We start from the raw sequence: 19,920 nt of genomic DNA, 5'->3' as shown, positions 1-19,920 counted from the left end.
AGACCTTACTAACCATCTAAAGTCAATCAATGTTACCCCCCTTTCCTGCCGGCAGTGGAGTGCTCATTGCTGTTGACAATTCTGTGCAGTGTGTTAGACGTTCCGATCTCGAAACTGTTGAAGAATGTGTGTGGCTTGAGCTCACTCTAAATCGACATGAAAAACTTCTTTCTACATTCCTCCGAATCTTCCTCCTCCTGCCTATGATGATGTTTTGCTCTCAATCGAGCATGTTATCACTAGTCATAGCAAACACAAACTTCATATTTTAGGCGATTTAAATACTCCAGGTATCAACTGGAGCTCATTTACTTCTCACAACAATCTTTAAACATTAAGCAAGTGTAACACTCTACTTGATTTCATAGCCTTTAACTCTTTGCAGCAACACAATTTCATTGAAAACTGGTGTGGTAATATTCTTCACATCTGTCTATCGAATTTCGAAAGTGTTCGAGTCCCGAGTTCAGACATACCGTTGAATCGCTGTGACACATTTTACCCTCCACTTCTAGTTACTACTGCTGTCTCTGCCTCACCTTCTACTAATTCAGATCGGGTGAGGAAATGACCCCATTTCGCGTATACATGTGGTGATTATGTCGGTCTTTTCAGTTTCTTCTCTTCCGTCGACTAGTCCCTTTTAAATGGCATTAATGATTCCCTTCACTGAAATAGTTCTTGGCGATATGCGTCGGAACATGCCTCTGCATACACGTAGGAAGTTTCCTTCTTGATTTACAAGGGAACTGATAATGGCATTAAACTTAAGGAACGGGCCCATCGTAAAGCGAAATGCCCTGGGTTTGGATTTCGCCGCTTGCGTTATCTTTGCAAACGCTTATACAAGCGGGACCATGACTCTTATATTGAGTCTTTAGAAAGGAGTGCCTCATCCTAGTCAGTTCTGGCGATGCGTTCGCAAGCTTTCCATTAAATCAGATTCGAGTATCAGCTTTCTGTCAGGGGTCGGAAATTCGGGATATTGCCGACAGTTTTGCCCAACATTTTTCCTCCGTTTACAAACATCCACATTGTGATTCCATTTGTCTCCCATCTAATGCACCATCTAATTCCCTTATCTTTGACGAGGAGTTGATAACTGTGAGTCTTAAGCGTCTGAGACCATCTTTGTCTCCTGGACCTGATGGCATTCCAACCGCCATAATAAAAGCCTTCAGTTGCATTTTTGTACCTGTATTGACTGCCATATTTAATAACTGTTTAAAAAAATGTTGCCTTTTCTCGCGTGTGGAAAATGGAACGCGTGTTTCCCGTCTTCAAGTCAGGAAACAAATCTGATTTTTCCAATTATCGTCCGATTCCTCTTCTATGTGCAACCTCTTAGTTTTCGAATTAGCTTTGCACAACGTACGTTCCTTCCATCTCAAACATATCATAGTACTGAATCAACATGGCTTCAAATCGGGTCGCTCTATTTCTACCAACGTAGTCACGTTTATGACGTATGCCTCTGCAGCAGTCCTTCAAAGAGGTCAGGTTGACACTGTGTACTGTGATATTAGCAAAGCTTTTGGCGCTGTTATTCACTCATTACTTCTTCAAAAACTTCTACTCTCTGGCGTTGAAGTCTCACTCATAGCCCTCCTACGCAACTATCTCCTTGATCGCTCCTACTTTGTCAGTGTCAATGAACAGACCCCCTTCGTTTACCCTGCAACCAGTGCAGTTCCTCAAGGTTCTGTATTAGGCCCGCTTCTCTTCTCCGTTTTTATTAATGATGTTTCCTCGGCGATCAAGAACTCCTCGTTTCTTCTTTATGCTGATGATATTAAAATATTCAAGGTAATACATTCTTTTCAAAATTGTTTGTTGTTGCAATCGGACATATCTGCTTTTTCTGATTGGTGTGCAAAGAATCGACTTACCCTCAATTCTTAAAAACTAAGGTTATTTCATTTACTCGTAAAGCACGCAGCATTCTCTACCATTATTCACAGAATAATGGTAGAGAATGAGTGACCGCACCCTGCGAGAGTGACCGCATCCTCAGCTTCTCTTCTCATACTAAAATCATTGCTCAGCGGGCACAGTCGGATTCATTTACAGACTTTCGAGAGAGTTTCTCACTCCACTTCCATTCTTAAAACTGTACCTGTCCATATGCTTGCCGCTCATGGAGTACGCCTCGGTTGTTTGGAATGGCACTTGCAAATGGAACTTGGACTAGGTTGACAGAGTACAAAAAAACTTTTACGGATATTTTGATATCGCTTTTCTTGCGCAGCTTCCTCCCCTCTCTCCACCAGGAGCACCAAACTGAATCTTCTTTCTCTTCACTGCTGTCGTGTCAGAGTTGATATCATTTTTCTGTACAAACTCCTTCATGGCCACATTATGTGCCCTCAGCTCTTCGAATACATCCTACTGCTTTTTCCGCGAAATTGCATGAGGGAATTCAGACCATTTCAAGTTTCTCCGTCTTTTCATTCCCATTCCCCTCAGGGCAGAATGTAGTGGTTATTTAAGCAGAATGTTCATTTTGGCATGTTGGCAGACGTTCAAATTTTAAAACAAAATAAGACTTGAAATTTCTCCAACCAACACTTTTATTTTATAAAACCCGACGTTTCGGAGCCGGCTCGGCTCCTTCTTCAGGGGTGCATGACGCGGGGCTGCGTGCAGCTAAAAGTAAAGGAATGGTCGAGGGGGAGAAGAAGGTGGGGGGGGGGGAGAATGGGGAGGGGGTGGAATGTGTGTGAAAGGAATGAGAAGGAAGGAGGGGGGTTTAGACGAGTGAGGGTGCCGCAGGTGCAGGTGCCCCCCCCCCCCCCACCTTCTTCTCCCCCTCGACCATTCCTTTACTTAGCTGCACGCAGCCCCGCGTCATGCACCCCTGAAGAAGGAGCCGAGCCGGCTCCGAAACGTCGGGTTTTATAAAATAAAAGTGTTGGTTGGAGAAATTTCAAGTCTTATTTAGTTATCAACCCAACCAGACAGGCAAATCTGTCGAAATGTTTAGCTTTCAAATTTTAAAACAGCGCGAACAACGGTTCTTGTCTACCGTTGTTCGAGCTGTTTTACAATTATGAATGGTTATTTAACTGTTTTTGTCCTCACCTTGACGTCTTCCATAACTCGGTCTGTTCATTTATATTGGATGTTTGTAGCGTTGTATTCAAAATAGTAGTTTATCACATATAGCCCCCACTTTCTAGCCTAAAATATTGTAATTACTTCACTTTTTGCTTTTTCTCCTGTTCAATGCTGTCTGTATCTTGAACTGATTTTTATCCGTTTCTTATTTATATTTTAACTTTAAACTTTACATTCAAATATTACTGTCCCGTGTTCAGTTCTATTTCTTTATTGTATTTTGCTGTATTTCTAGCCCGTGTTTTAAGTCCCACGCACTTGTTGCGCCTGGAATGGTTGCTTATTTTATGTATATTTCTATATTACTATAATCAATGTCAGTTATTTGTTGTTGTTTTTTCCTCTCTATCTTTCGTTTTATTTCTTTCGCGATGCGCTCAACAATTATCTCACTGTGTATATAAGACATGCTACTTATTGATTTCTTTATTTCCGTGACACTTTTCGTCTCAGTTTCATTTCATGTGTTATTGATTTCTTCTTTTATGTTCTATCTTTGTGTGTAAAACTTCTGCGGGCATTTTCTTTTTTTTCTTTTTTTTTATTTGTGCTGTAACACGAAGACCACATGGTTGTTCCTGTGCACAATAAATAAAGATTTATTATTATTATTATTATTATTATTATTATTATTATTATTATTATTATTATTATTATTATTATTATTATTATTATTATTATTATTATTATTATTATTATTATTATTATTATTGTTGTGTAAACAGCAGTGTCGTTTTAGGTAATACTGGAAAGGTAGAGCGCAAAAAGAAACAAGACGAAAGGAAGAAGCGCACGTCTGTCCGTCTTTTTTTTTTTTTTTTTACATTACTGCAGTGTTCATTCAGCCTGTCATTAGGACAACGACTAGTTGCACCAACGTCCTCTTGCACCTACTATGTTGGTCAAACTAGTCGTTTTGTCAACGACAGACTCGGGGAACACTGTAATAATGTAAAAAAAAAATGCGACTCGTACTACCGGGGTTCACTGCCGTAATGGTGCTTGCCATTCGCCGGTCAAAGTGTGTGAAGTTGGAGCATATCACAGATGCGGTCACACTAGAGATCATTGAGGCTTCAGAGATTGCAAAGCTAGGTCGGGCATGCGTTTGCACTCCATCTATCGCCGTATAAAAGAACACGAGTTTCTTGTATCATCGTAGATTTTAGTGTGTTGTTTTCCTGTGTTTTTTATAGTTCTAGTTTATCAGAAGTGGCTTCCTGTACTTAAACAGAGGCGCTCTGAATAAAACAATCTGTTGTTAGTCAGCACTGTGTCTCGTTTCTTCCTCTCTCGTGTTTGTGCTGGTGAGCTGCTTTTTTCCTAGAATGTATTACCAACTCGCCCATCAGTCTACGCTATTGTCATATCAGGTGTTTAAAGCTGCAACCTATTTATTAATGAATGAAGCACGAACTACTGGTAATCGGTAATGGAAACAGCAATATCAGATCTGTGAAAAAGGTATACCTTGCCGAGTATAATCAATGCAATTTCAGTTGTGAGGAAAATACAGTTCGCGTTAAGAATTCAATTACTCGTAACGAATTACGTTCAAATCGGGCCCTATTGCAGGTGGCTATTTGCTACTGCAATCTTCTAGCACTGGTCAGTGAGACAACGTGTACAGTGAACTGATGTGCGGTTATGTGCGCGACTGCCTCTGCGCCACCGGTTGTGTACGGAGCTCGTATGGACGGGTCGAGCTCCTGCCGCCGTATAACCGAGCCAAATTCAATCAATGTCATTAAAAATGCGTCATTGTGGATAGGCCAGTGATTGTATTACCAAACAATTCATTTCAGTGTGGCACAGGTAAATGAAGTTTTCTTTTGTTTGCACACCAACCCCCGCTGGTTCAGCCATGGAGGAAAACATGACGGAGGTTTACTTGGTAATCTGGAACGAAAGTACTTCCGTGGTGGCACAGTGTTTTAGATTCTCGGCTATTAAACATAAGAGCTTGGGCTCGAACCTGAATGGCTCGAATCTCCTGCAGTGGTTTTTTAAGGCGAAATCATTTCTAGGCTGCTGGTAAATATCTCGCGCCTGCGAGATGCGTCCGCGAGATCCCTCGAATCAAGTTCTCGAGATGTGTGAGCGCGATTCTGCGAGATTGAGCGAGATGCACCAGTGAGACGTCGCAACAGGTCATGGCTACAAGCCAAAGAAAAGAAAGTGATGAAATTATAAGGAGTACACAAACACGCAAGTTAGAGAAAGAAGAGAAGAAGGAGGAAAGGTTTTCGCCAATAAGCTCTTAAGCGAAGCTCAGTGTAATCCTCTAATTATTTGTTCTTTTTTAGTGCGAAATCACTGGACTAGTTAAACCACCGCTAAAGCGACCAAGTTTGACCATGCGATGCCCTTAAGGAGAAGGTGACGAGGTGGGGCTTTGCGAAAAAAAAAATGTTTTATGGAAATTATCCTTATCTCAACTAAGAGGTGAAAAGCTCAAGGTCATTCGACCGGCTTGATTCGCAGCCTGGAGGGTAGAACTCTTGCAAGAATCTTGTAGTGGTGAAAAAATTACCTTAAAATATTCGTAAAGTGTACTTTGAAGTGTATGATCTTACGTTCGATATATATTCAATTAAAGGCAATCGCAAGAAGTTTCCATTTTAGCACTACAATACAGTCATGACAGCATGTTAAGTGAAACAGGTTTAGACAATCTCTTTTGAGTTACCTAGTGAACGAACGAATACAGGAAACAAACCGCAGGTTCTGAATTGGGCAAAATTTTCATCATAAAAATTTTTCATACATGTCTTTCGATTCATCTAGAACTTTCATAATCTGTGCATTTCAGGAGCAGTATATTTTCGCCTACATGGCATTGGTGGAAATACTGTGCTCCAAAAACCACAAGCTCTCAGTCAAGGATTTCGTCTCCTTATACCAGAAGCTGAAAGCGAAGACGACGGGAAAGAGCGCCATCGAGCTGGAATACGAGGTAGGCTGGAGTTTTTTCTTTCACATCGCAGTTAAACTAATGCAACTTAAACATGTGCAAAAACTGACAAATGTTTTCTTGGCTTGCCAACAAATTTGAGGGGATATAACGTATGACATGCGCATTGGTTTCCCAGTAATAGTAATTCCCAGATGTCATCATTTTGTCGCAACCTTAAGTTTTGCATGCACCTCCATAGCTAATGGCGAAATGTGTGCTAACAACTTGCCGAAGTTTTTGAGGTAAAAAGTGCACTAATATATTTTTCGAATCGGGAGCAGACATTCATTTTCTAGCTTCAAAATCACCATTAACACCAGGCGAGGTCTACAACAGTGAACAATTAGGTATTTATTCCTTCTAACGGTGATGTTCAACTATAGTATTATTCGAATGGCGCGATCGCTCACCTATTCCTTCATAGCACGTGGGGGAGCTGCATATACATGCGGACACCTGCGTAAAACAATGTAGGCACATACAGTTTTTCGATATCTCCTTTCTGCATCTAATTTCATATTTTCATTGCATCGGCAACGAGTTTTTTTTTTTTGCCGGCTGGTCTGTGTGCGAAGCAAAGCGAAGGTGTCTCGGACGACGCCTTGTTCTTCTGAAGCGCCTTAAGGAACTCCACTCAAGTAGGGTTCGATAAAGAGAACCACCTAGCGCAGAACATCCGCTCTCACAATGCTGGTGTAGTCGAAGTTGCAATAACTTATCATCACCCTATTTTTGTGCGTATAACATCTGTGCCCATTAATGGTAACATGCATGTTCGCAAGAAAAGCTTGAATTTCATACTATTTCTTGAAGCAATTGCTAACACGGACTAGTTACCAGTTACTTTGATCCATGACAAGGAAACTGCTTTTGAATGCTTCACTGCTATACTTGATCTAGCTCTTGATACATCGCCTACAACAGTGATACGATTTCTGATGATTTGAACTGGCGTGATCATGTACAGAATATTTGTAGAGCAGCCCAACTAAAGCTTGTATTCCTACAACGAAAGTTAAGAGATGCTGCACCGGCTGTCAAACTAAAAGCTTATAAATCATTGGTAAGGCCAAGTCTGGAATACGCGAGCATAATTTGGGATTCAAACCAGAAATATCTCATAGATAAGCTTGAACGGATTCAGAGATTAGCAGTGAGGTTCGTGTTTTCTCGCTATCGAAGAACACAGTCCGCAAGCGAACTTATTTCACTTGCTGAGCTACAAACCTTGGCTATTCGTAGAAAAATTGCTAGGCTCAAGTTCCTTTATCAACTTTATAACAATAAACTCAATTTGGACTCCGGCTTGTACTTGCGGCCACCCGGGAGACTGTCATCTCGCACTAATCATTCCTTTGCAGTGATGTCTAATGGGCCAAGAGTTGATGCATTAAAATTTTCGTTTCTGCCTAAAACAATCATTGAATGGAACAACCTTGACCGAAGCGTATTTGAAAAAACTTGTTCTTTAGAAACTTTTGAGAAAGAGTTGGAAATTTGTTGTGCCTCTTAAATGTACATTGCCCACCCTGTAACAGCCCAGAAGGGCTAGCAGTACTTGAAAATAAATAAATAACTAAATAAGATATATCGCAACAAAATGTATTCCAACCATTACAACCCATGGCCAACTGACTTGAAATGTCAACGGAAAAAAAGATACACTGTATAAAAATAAGCAAAAAATTTATATTCATTTACGGGCGCGATATAAACATTGCAGCAATGTACTCGGAAGGCCACTCTAAACAGCCAAGAAGAGCTATAGCTCTAAAATAAATCACGCTTGTAGTAATTCTAAAAAACAATGGAAAGTGATCAACTCATTCTTAAATAGGACTACTACTACTACGGCTTTAATAAAGGAAATCCAAACACATACACATACTTTTCGTCGCAATCGTAAACTTGCGACTGCTTTCATTCATTCATTCGTCATCGTTAAGCCTCACGTTGCTCACCCCGTTCATGTGTACCCTCATCTACAGCATCGTTTCTTTTTCCGATTTCTGCGGATGAGGTGCGCACCGCCATTAAGCTCAGATATTGACAATTACCACTCTCGTCATGTCAAGGTAATATATTCTCTGATTTGCAACGTGTTTTCTTACATCATTCATGCCAACTGTTTCAAGTTTTAAGTTTATTTCATACATGCATACAAAAAATGGATACAGTAAGAGCTGTACAGAAGGAGGTCCCGTAGTACAAGACTGTCGGGGGGACCTCCCAGAACAAAGCAAGTGAGGTAGAAATGTAAAAAAAAATAGGGAAGCAGTGTAATAAGTAATTAGTATAAACGTACAACCTACAAAACAACGTTTAGAATTTACACCAATGAGAATAAAGAAGATAAATATACTGATCATTATCTTCAGTGCATTGAACAGACAAAATAGCACATTCAAAAGTGAACTATAACGGTTGAAGAAAATAACTACGTAACATGTCTATTAAATATGTTTCATGTGGAAATGAAAGGAGTGGACAATATGCGATGCTTTAATTTCTGGAGGTAAAGAATTCCAGAAGGATATGCCGGCAAACAAGGTAGTAAATTTTCCGTAATTAGTCCTGACTTTTGGCAAAAGAAGATTATTGCGCTGTTTAAACCTGGTAGGGTTAGTATTTACAAGCAGGTTGGTAATGCCATTAATATGAGCATGATGATTTATTAGTATATACATAATCATGGACAATTTTAGGCTGGATAAATGTTGAAGCGGAAGTATGTTCAAACGGTTGTACAGTGGCAGAGAGTGTGATTGGAATGAACTGTTATGTTGTTATGGGCCCAGGTCCATTCTGCAGCTCTGGGCAGGTACCAGATCAGGGTCACGGACACACGCACGCTTTTCTTGACCACAAAAAGTATCACACCAATAGCCTAGCTAAGGTCTATACTAGCGCACGTCCAAAAAACGTGCTACTGTTGTTTAGTCCGTTTGTGGACTCGACACCGGTGCAAGGGAGTCCGACGGTGCTCTAAGTCCGGTTGAGACGACAGAGACCGGCGGCCGAGGTATGATAGGCAGGCCCTGTTCACGCACAGGCGTCCGAGTACCAGGAGTCCCAGGTGTCCAAGTGCTCGGTACTACTGCGGTGTGTCACGCCCGTGTGCGGCGGCGGTCAGCCACGATGGTGCAGTCGAGCTGCCTCCGGGAGTTGTCCACAGGATAGATGGCGAAGCACTGTGCGGCACCAGACTCCGGACCAGGTGCACGGCAGGTGCTGGCGAGCCGGCCTTTGACGCCAGGCCCACAACGATTAATTCAATCGCCAGCGACGCTCTGGAACTTCCGTCCCGCTCCCCTGCCTCGTACAAACTCACGCACGCTGGCTCGCCCCGCACGCGGCCTCACTTCACTTCGTTTTCCACGAGCAACCCGCCCACGTGCACACCCGATCACTATCATCCCACTAATAATATTGCTTCTTTCAGGCGTGCCTCAGGGCACCGTCCTCGGTTCTCTGCGCTTTGTAATATATATTGTTACGAGCGAGGTTTTATTGCCAGTATGAGAAGCGTCGGAAGCTTGAGTCCGCTTGATAGAGCCCCCAGCACGAGGCGACCGTTCGTCCTCTTCCCTTTTTGACGATTGCCCTTTTCTTGTCATCGTCTAAATGTGGGTGGGTGCCACACTTCCCCCTAAGCAGCCGAATCCGCAGGGCGAGTTAAATGGCGCCGCGAGCAACGTGTACGACTTCCCTTTTCGCGGAGCGACAGCCGCTGGTCGTGAGGCGTGCGATGCGGTAATTGAGCTCACTGAGTTGGGCAAGGACGACAAAGGCTCCATCATAGTGGCACAGCAGCTTTTATTACAAGCCCCCGCTTCCTGACAGGCCGCCCCAGCAAGACCAAATTCCCAGGTTGATATGTGACTTGACGGCTGTGAACGTCGTAACGTGCTTTTGAGCGATCCTGACACGCAAGAATACTAAGGCGGACAAAGCGTCAAACTTCTTCGGCGAGGCAGAGTGTCTCCGCGACAGAGGAATCTTCATCAGGACCGGCAGAAATGGGGAGGATGGTGTCCATGGTCTACCGTGGGGAACAAGCGTAACGGGAGGTATTAAAAGCGTACTGGATAAATGGTAGGATGCTGTCCCAGTTCTTGCGCTTAGAATCAACGTACATCGACAGCATGTTCTTGATAGTACGGTTCGTGCTTTCAGTTAGGCCGTTCGTCCAGGATGGTAAGGCAATGAATGGCGAACATGACAGGCACATGAATGGTGCAACTGTTCCACAATCTCGGCGGTGAACTGGCGATCACGGTGGCTAATAATAACTCGCGGGGTCCGTGGCGGAGGACTATTGCCCGAAGCAGAAAACAGGACACATGAGATGCGGTGGCCGTGTCAGCAATACCATGTCAGGTAGTCAAAACAAACAACAGTCTAAAGATTTCCATTGTGTGATAGCGGTAGGGGGCCGAGGAGATCAACGCCCACTTGCTCAAAAATAGTACACGGGGCGGAGTCACGGGGTGAAGGTGCCCCGCTGCAACGCTTATGGAATGTTTATAGCGCTGACACTGAGTGCAGCTGGCGAAGTACCTCTCAATCGTCGGTCGAATTTTCGGCCAATAGAACCGCTCACGGCCCGGTGGAGAGTTCGCGCAGTTCCAAGATGGCCGAAGGTAGGGTCATCGTGCATGATGAAAAATAGCGCAAAAAGTACACGAAGGACGGATGGACGGCACGGAGAAGCACTAACTCGCAACTGGGGTTTGTTGCTGACGCAATAAACCCGAGTTCTTTCCTTCTTTAGTTCTTTTTCTTTTTGTTGTTTTTTCCAAGTGACCAGCATAAATTGCGTGCTTTAGCAATAAACCCCAGTTGCGAGTTACCGCTTCTCTGTGTCGTCCATCCGTCCTTCGTGTACTTTTTGCGCTATTTTGCATCATGAACTTTCACAAACTCTCCCAACTTTCGGCACTACTCATCGTGCATGACCTGCAAAACAGAGGTATACAGGCTCTTCGGAAAAACTAGGAGAAAGCGGGGGCCCGTAGAAGAATAGTTTTTCTTCTATAGCAGGCCATCACAGACACAAAAGTTGTCCACCTGATGGGTCCTGAGCTTCTGCGAAGAGAGACTGTAGGGTTAGATCTTTGCGTTGCTCTTTCTTGAACGTCGTCATGTCGAGAAGAGCCGGTGACACCGACACGACGCAACTTTAGAAATTATCGGCATCAGGATGCGTAGTATTAAGGGGCTGGAGCGAAAGAGTCTGCGTCAGAGTACCGACAACCACTTTTGTACACGATTGTGAAATCATACTCTTGTAGCCGCAGGGGCCCATCGTGCAAGGCGTCATGGGTCCATGAGGTTAATAACGAACAGAGTGCATGGCGCTTGCTGACGACAGTGAACCGGCGTCCATAAAGATATGATCGAAAACACTGCGTAGCAAAGACGATGACTAGGCATTCCTGCTCTGTGGAGGTGTAATTCTGTTTCAGCGGCGGCGTAGCGGTAGAACATCCGCCTCGCATACAAGAGGACCGGGGCTCAAATCCCGGTGCCGCGCAATTCTCCACCGGATTAAAAAAAAAAAGAAATCCGCGTGTCGATGGAATTGCATAAACAGGTTTGGGGTGCGACCTGTTGCCGGTGAACACCTCCGGCAACGCACTCCCTCACCAGAACAGGATTTAATCACCCTGGTGCAGTAATTGGCCGCCACTTCTCATTATAGGCTCCATAAAACCCCGGCCCTCAGTCACCAACGGCTGCGGAACAACTAACCACGGCGGCGGTCAGACCTGTGACGCAGCAGGGGGTGCTACGAACTTCTGGCTCCGCTGGACAGGCCGCCATTGGAAACTGACCCTGGCAACGTTTAATGTTAGAACCCTAGCTAGTGAAGCTAGCTTAGCAGTGCTGTTAGAGGAACTAGAAGGTATGAAATGGGATCTCATAGGGTTTAGTGAGGTTAGGAGGCCGAATGAGGCATATACTGTACTGAAGGATGGGCATCTACTGTGTTATCGAGGCTTACCAGAGAGGCGACAACTAGGAGTAGGTTTCCTCGTCAATAAGTACATAGCGGGTAATGTAGATGAACTCTGTAGCATTAATGAGAGGGTGGCAGTCATCGTAATTAGGCCTAATAAGCGGTATAAACTGAAGGTTGTACACGCCTATGCACCTACATGTAGTTATGATGACCAGGCAGTTGAAAGCTTCTACGAAGATGTAGAATCGGCAATGCGAAAAATAAAGACGCAGTATACTGTACTAATGGGCGACTTCAATGCCAAGGTAGGGAAAAAGCAGGCAGGAGACCAGGCAGTAGGTGACTATGGCAACGGTTCTAGGAATAACCGGGGGGAGTTACTAGTTGAGTTTGCAGAGCGCAATAACTTAAGAATCATGAATACCTTCTTCAGCAAACGGAAGAACCGGAAATGGACATGGAAAAGTCCTAACGGGGAGACTAAAAATGAAATTGACTTCATAATGAGTTCAACCCCCGCCATTGTACAAGATCTACAGGTAATCGGGAAAGTGCGATGCAGTCTAATTAGCCTAATTCTGAAGAAGGAATGCAACAGATTAGTAAGAAAGAAACCCAACAACGAATTGGCGGTGAGGGGGAGGGTAGAATAATTCAGGATCTCGCTACAGAACAGATATTCAGCTCTAAGCGAGGATGGCAACATTACCCTAGAAGCAATGAACAATAATTTCAGAGATATCATTACTGAGTGTGCGGTAGAAGTAGGCGGTAGGATAGATAGAGAGGATACCGTTAAGCTGGCCAAAGAGACGAAAGATTTGATTAAGAAACGCCAGAGTATGAAAGCTTCCAATCGAACAATCGAACAGACCAGATCAAATTAGCCGAGATATCAAAGCTAATCAATAAGCGCATGGTGGCTGATATAAGGAAATAACGTGGATAAAATTGAACATCCTGTAAAGAACGGAGGAAGCCTTAAAGCGGTAAAGCAGAAATTGGGCATAGGCAAAAACCAGATGCATGCCGTAAGGGACAAGGCGGGCAACTTTATCACGAATATGGACAAGATATTCAAAGTAGCCGAGGAGTTCTATACAGATCTCTACAGCAGCAAAAGTAGTTAGGACCGTAAGGAGATTGCGGCAGGGGAAACAGCCCGCAGGGGAAACACCAGTGACGAAGGACGAGGTCAAGAAAGCATTAGAAACTATGAAAATGGGGAAATCAGCTGGAGTGGATCAGATAACTACAGATTTGCTAAAGTACGGGGGGGATATCGTTCTAGAGAAACTGGCCACAATGTATACGCAGGGCCTGGTGTCATCGACGGTACCGGAACCATGGAATATTGCAAACATTATCCTCATTCATAAGAAAGGGGACTCTAAGAACCTTAAAAATTACAGACCAATCAGCTTACTGTCTGTTACGTATAAGGTATTTACTAAGGTAATCGCTAATAGAATCAGGACAACCTTAGACTGCAATCAAGCAAAGGATCAAGAAGGTTTTCGGAAACGGTACTCTACTCTCGATCATATATCCATACCATCAATCAGGTGATAGAAAAATGCTCGGAATATAACCAGCCCTCATACATAGCATTCATTGATTACGAAAAAGCACTTGACTCAGTTGAAACCTCGGCGGTGATGCAGCATTGCGAAATCAGGGGGTAGACGAGCCGTACGTGAAAGTGCTGGAAGATATATATAGTGGCTGCACAGCAACCATAGTTCTGCATAAAGAAAGTAACAAAATTCCCATAAAGAAAGGTGTTAGGCAAGGAGACACAATCTCCCCAGTACTATTCACAGCTTGTTTAGAGGAAGTATTCAGAGACATGGAATGGGTGCAGTTAGGGATAAGGGTAGATGGAGAATACCTCAGTAATCTGCTATTTGCTGATGATTGCCTTGCTAAGCAACTTGGGGGATGAACTGCAAATAATGATTGATGACCTAGACAGGAAACGTAGAATGGTAGGCTTGAAAATCAATATGCAGAAGACTAAGGTAATGTTCAACAGCCTCGAGAAGGAACAGCAGTTTACATTAGGTAGCGAAATACGGGAAGTAGTAGGCGAATATGTCTACTTAGGACCGGTAGTAACCGCAGATCCGGACCATGAAAAGGAAATAACAACAAGAATAAGATTGGGATGGAGCGCATTTGGCAAGCACTCGCAGATTATGACTAGCAGCTTACCGGTATCGCTCAAGAGGAAAGTATACAACAGTTGCATCTTGCCTGTACTCACCTATGGGGCTGAAACATGGAGGCTAACCAAGAGAGTTCTACTTAAGTTGAGGACAACCTAGAGGGCTATTGAACGAAAAATGGTAGGGGTAACTTTAAGAGATAGAAAGTGTGCAGAGTGGGTCAGAGAAATAACTCAAGTTACCGACATTCTAGTGGAAATTAAGATGAAGAAATGGACATGGGGAGTACATATAGTGCGAAGAGAGGATAACCGATGGTCACTTGGGATGAAAACTGGATTCCAAGGGAAGGAAAGCGTAGCAGGGGGCGGCAGAAAGTTAGATGGGCGGATGTGATTAAGAAGTTCGCAGGGGTCAAGTGGGTGCAGCTAGCACAGAACCGGGTTAAGTGGAGAAATATGGGAGAGGCCTTCGCCCTGCAGTGGATATAATCAGGCTGATGATGATGATGATGAATCACTTCATTCTTTATTCGCAACAACGTACTTTACAAGAAGAACTTTCGTCCTGGGGGAAACAGTCATCTACTCGTCGTCCCATCGGCTCTCCGCACTGAAGTTTTGCAAGCGTGCCACGACGAGCCAACCGCCGGTCATCTAGGCTACACCGGCACGTTGGGTAGAGTACAGCACAGATACTACTGGCCAAAACTGCCAGCGAGAGTGAAACTCTATGTACCTACGTGCATAGACTGCCAGCGCCGTAAATCACCCCCTGTAAAACCAGCCGGCCTACTCCACCCTCTTCAAATGCCAGCGACACCTTTTAATCAAATTGGCATGGACCCCCTGGGACCATTTCCGACGTCTACAGCAGGGAATAAATGGATAATTGTCGCCACCGATTATCTGACCCGCTACGGGGATACCAAGGCTCTGCCAAGGGGTACCGCCGCCGAAGCAGCTAGGTTCTGCGTTGAGAACATTGTCCTGAGGCATGGCGCTCCGGCACTTATCATAACTGACCGAGGAACTGCTTTTACGGCCGAACTTTTGGAAACCGTTCTTCGCCTTAGTGGTACCAGTCACCGTAAAACTACAGCCTATCACCCTCAAACCAATGGGTTGACGGAACGCCTCAATAAGACCCTCGCAGACATGCTTTGCATGTACGTCGACGTGAACCACAAGAATTGGGACGAAATACTTCCCTACGTCACGTTCGCCTACAATACGGCACGCCAAGATACCACTCGCATGACACCATTCAGCCCCCTTCACGGGCGACCAGTAACAACTATGCTGGATGCAATATTGCTCCCTAATGCCGACACCGATGATCTCGATCAGGACGCCGAGGAATTCGCTCAGCGTGCAGAGGAAGCTCGCCAATTAGCGCGTGTGCGGATCACAAATCAGCAGGAGCATGATGCACGACGCTACAATCAGAGACACCGACATGTAATGTACGAACCTGGCGACAAAGTGTGGGTCTGGACGCCTATTCGCCGCCGTGGACTCTCCGAAAAACTATTGCGGCGATACTTTGGACCCTATGTTGTTCAGCAACGTTTACCCGACGTCACTTATGAGGTGATGCTAGACGGGGTGTCGACGTCAAAGCGACGCCAGCACCAAGCTGACGTCGTCCACGTCGTGCGTATGAAGGCGTACCATTCGGGCTGACCTTAACCTCCTACTTCCGTTTGTTCTCATCGGGACGATGCTTCCTAAGGAGGGGGGCAAATGCCGCATAGAAGACGACGCAAAAGATGACGACTGGGAACACAAGCGCGAGCTGAAAGAAGAAGGAGGAAGCTTGAGCGCAAGACTCGTTCTAGTCAACTAATCAAACCGTCTTATCTTTCGGCCCTCCTTGGCGTTCTATCGAGACGTGACAATATCTTCTAATCAGTTCAGCTTGCGGTCTGGCTTTTCAACTGAATTAGCTTTAATTTCATTAGTAGATAAGAATAAACAAGTTATTGGTTGCGGTCAATTAGTTGGTGCATTATTCATCAATTTGTCTAAGGCATCTAATTCAACCAATCACAACATACTTTTGGATAAATTATGTGCCCTTGGAGAATCTGGTCCCTGTTTCAACACCGGGTTGAAAAGTTTACAGCATCGGTATTCAATTGATGTGGTAAAGAATCCATGCACGTATCAGATGCTAGTATGGTAATATCATTGGCATGTAATATACATTCAGAAGAGTTTACACCCGATGGCAGACCATTAACTTATATTAGAAAAAGAAGTAGCCTAAAGATGGAACCCTGAGCAACGCCAACATTAGCAGTCTCTGGTTCAGAGTAAGTATCAGGAAACCAAACAACTATCCGAATCCTAGCTGTTTGGTTCCCTGATACTTACTCTGAACCAGAGACTGCTAATGTTGGCGTTCCTCAGGGTTCCATCTTTAGACCACTTCTTTTTCTAATATAGGTTAATGGTCTGCCATCGGGTGTAAACTCTTCTGAATGTATATTACATGCCGATGATACTACCATACTAGCATCTGATACGTGCATGGATTTTTTACCACATCAATTGAATACCGATGCAGTAAACTTTTCAACCTGGTGTTGAAACAGCGTGCTTACAATTCATGACCCAAATCTAGCTTTCTCATGTTTTTATCTCCTTAACAAGACTATTCCTGCATATCTACATATTTCCCTCAACTCTCACACACTCTTTGTCACTGATCATGCAAGGTTTCTTGGCATAGATCTTGATTGTCACTTATTTAATAGACATATAAACGGCCTTACAGGAAAAGCAGCATATGACACAAAGGTGCTCATTAAGGTACGAAATTACTTTAATTTACACACGCTCATTTCATTCTACTTTGCTCTCATCCACAGTCGTATTAGCTATTGTACTTTTTCTTGGGAAAACACATACAGAACACACACGGCACCGCTACAACGCATACAAAATGAAGCCATTAATTACGTCTAATCGCCATTGCTGAACTCTAACAGATGGCTCATGACATCCTCTCTTACATGTTTCCTTATTCTCTCGGCATCCTCACCTTTAGGTTCAGGAAAGGATCACTTCCCATTTCAATAATTACCTGCACCCAGTTCCTGCAACGCAGTTTCACTCGCTTCTCATGCCCATGCAATTTTACGACCGAAACCTAGTACAGAAACTTCATAGTTAATTTATCTGCCTAATTTTTGTGGAATGTATTACCGTTCAGTATAAAAAAGTTATCTGATATCATGATTTTACGCGTAGTATTCGCACTTTTCTTCTAACGCGCTAAATGACTATATTTCATTGACACATACACAGCACACCTTGAATTGTCCGCAGTTTTTGCATCTCTTTAACATGTTCCCTAATTACGTTTTCTTTATGTTTACGTCATCTTGAATTTCTGCAAGTTTTATAATTACATTAAATAACAGTTCCAGTTTCACACACTGTATGTAATCATTTTTTGCATGCTTCTAATAGGGGGTCCCCTTTGCATCCTTTGTCTTTGGGAGCTCCTCCTAAATTTATTAAATCTTTGTATCCAATCATTGCTCGCTAAAGTATAAATTCTGATTAAAAGAAACGCTAAGGAAAAACTACAACAAATAACATTTACGAGGGGAAATTCGTCATCTTTTCGCTTATTTTAACTGTCGATATGCCTAGTAAAGAGCAGAGACATTAGTCTGCCAACCAAGATCCGTATAACTCATGCTATGGTCTTTCCAGTTGTGATGTATGGATGCGAGAGTTGGACTGTGAAAAAGGCTGACCGCCGAAGAATTGACGCGTTTGAATTGTGGTGCTGGCGAAGACTCTTGAGAGCTCCTTGGACTGCCAGAAGATCAAATCAGTCGATATTGTCGACCATAAACCCTGACTGCTCATTGGAGGGTCGAATTCTAAAGTTAAAGCTCAGCTACTTTGGTCATCTGATGAGAAGAGAGGAGTCGCTGGAGAAAGATTTGATGTTGGGAAAGGTTGAGGGTCGCCGGAGAAGGGGTAGGTAGGGAACGCGATGGTTAGATGGCATCCTCGAGGCACTGCAGATGAAGTTATGTGGTGTTAGGAAGATAATGAGAGACCGGAAAGCGTGGCGTGATATGGTTCATAGGGTTACGAAGCGTCGGACACGACTGAACGACTGAACTGAACTAATGCAGCAAAAAAAAAACAAAAAACAAAACAAAAAAAACGAAGTATGGGATAAGGTTTATGTTAAAAAGCATTACATGCCCAATTCTCATTAGTGGTTTCTTTATAATGAACTGATTGCTGCTGTCTTAAGTGAGTATCAGCGTAGCATAACCTATGGATCAAAGCAAAAGCTTCGGTGGTAATGCAGGTTATATACTTGCCTCACTGACTAGTTACGGCAGCTTTCGTTTCCTGTCATTTTGATTTATTATAAAGCCTTATTTTGATGTCAAAAAAAGTCCTTTTTTTTCTTTATTCTTTATTCAAGAGTTACCCCGCATTAGCAGGGGGATTACAGATTGGCAAAAAATACATCTTCACTTGCAGAACACACTTGCATTTCGGAAAGCCGGTTCCACTGTTGCACTGTTTTAACAAAAAAATGAATTTGAAAAGAGGTTCGTCCTGGTACGGTAGTCTCTAATTTTGAGAAAGTGGTCATGTCGTTTAGAAATGTAAAACGGCTGTTTTAAATAACTTTCAAAATCAATCCAAGTTTTACCGTTACAGAAACTTTAACCTCAACTTTCTTCTACGGGAAGCGACTGGTTCCCACTGCAATTCTTCTTTCATCGCTGTACAACTATCCCTTCGCCCGTACCTCCCCAAGACGAGCCTTGCTGCTCTATTATGAATTTTCTCGAGTTCGTCAATTAATACCTGATGTGCAGGGTCCCATACAATACACGCATATTCCATGATGGGTCAAACACAAGACAGAAAAGCAGTTTTCTTGAGATTTGGCTGCGAACACCTTAAACTTCGCTGTATAAAATTTAGTGCCCTACCGGCTTTGATAACCACATGGTCGACATGAGCATTCCAGGAACAGTCATTTGTCAGTATAACACCTAAGTATATGCATGTACATTTCTGGCTGATCAGTTCATCACTTATGCGGTACTGAGCTTGGACTTTAATTTTTTTACGTGAAAAACAAAGATGACCGCATTTCTCCGTATCCAAAGACATTTTCCACTTAAGACACAAATCGTGAATAAGTGTTAAGTCAGTTTGGAGTAGAGCAACATCATTGGCATTGTTAATTTTCCTGTACAAAACACAGTCATCTGCAAACAGACGTATACTTGAGGAGATACCGAGTGAAATATCATTTATATAAATTAAGAACAGGAGTGGTCCTAGAAGCGACCCTTGTTGAACCCCCGATGTCACATAAACATAATCTTTGTCGGTAAAAGGCCGCACTTCGTCCATGATGGTAAACTTAATTTCTCTTTAGTGTTCGTATAAGCAGGGGCCAGGCTTCCAGTCCTGTGTATATTGCGACGATTAGTATTCGGTTATCTTTATTTTCACATCACAACATTAAGAAGAACAACTAATAAACTTCTTCTGTGTGCGGCGGACAGGAACTTGCACGTGCTTGCCCTCTTCCGGGAGCTGACGACTACAACAGCGCACGTGAAGAAAAAAATGCTTCAAAGAATCGGTCATCAAAACTTCTTGCAGGTATGCTTGAACCCCAATGTAACGCCGCATTACACCCTGATGAAA

The 19,920-nt window shown here is 43.5% G+C and overlaps 1 protein-coding gene across 5 annotated transcripts in view; it reads left to right on the top strand.

Annotated features, from left to right (window-relative positions):
• LOC146180432 (receptor-type tyrosine-protein phosphatase T-like) overlaps positions 1–19,920 on the top strand; it is a 680,195-nt gene that overhangs the window by 611,765 nt on the left and 48,510 nt on the right. For 4 of the 5 annotated variants that reach the window (XM_084576026.1, XM_084576025.1, XM_084576028.1 and 1 more), the window contains 2 exons: positions 5,930–6,073; positions 19,776–19,875. In XM_084576026.1, coding sequence (XP_084432152.1) covers positions 5,930–6,073; positions 19,776–19,875 — 244 coding nt within the window. The remainder of the gene's footprint in view (positions 1–5,929; positions 6,074–19,775; positions 19,876–19,920) is intronic. The other variant, XM_084576027.1, reaches the window with a different exon arrangement.

Source organism: Amblyomma maculatum, chromosome 8 (assembly GCF_055883805.1).
Source record: "Amblyomma maculatum isolate TAMU_Amacu chromosome 8, ASM5588380v1, whole genome shotgun sequence".
In the NCBI taxonomy this organism is placed as follows: Eukaryota; Metazoa; Arthropoda; class Arachnida; order Ixodida; family Ixodidae; genus Amblyomma; species Amblyomma maculatum.
Note: the sequence above shows the minus strand (reverse complement) of the source record. Positions and strands in the feature narration are given on the sequence as shown.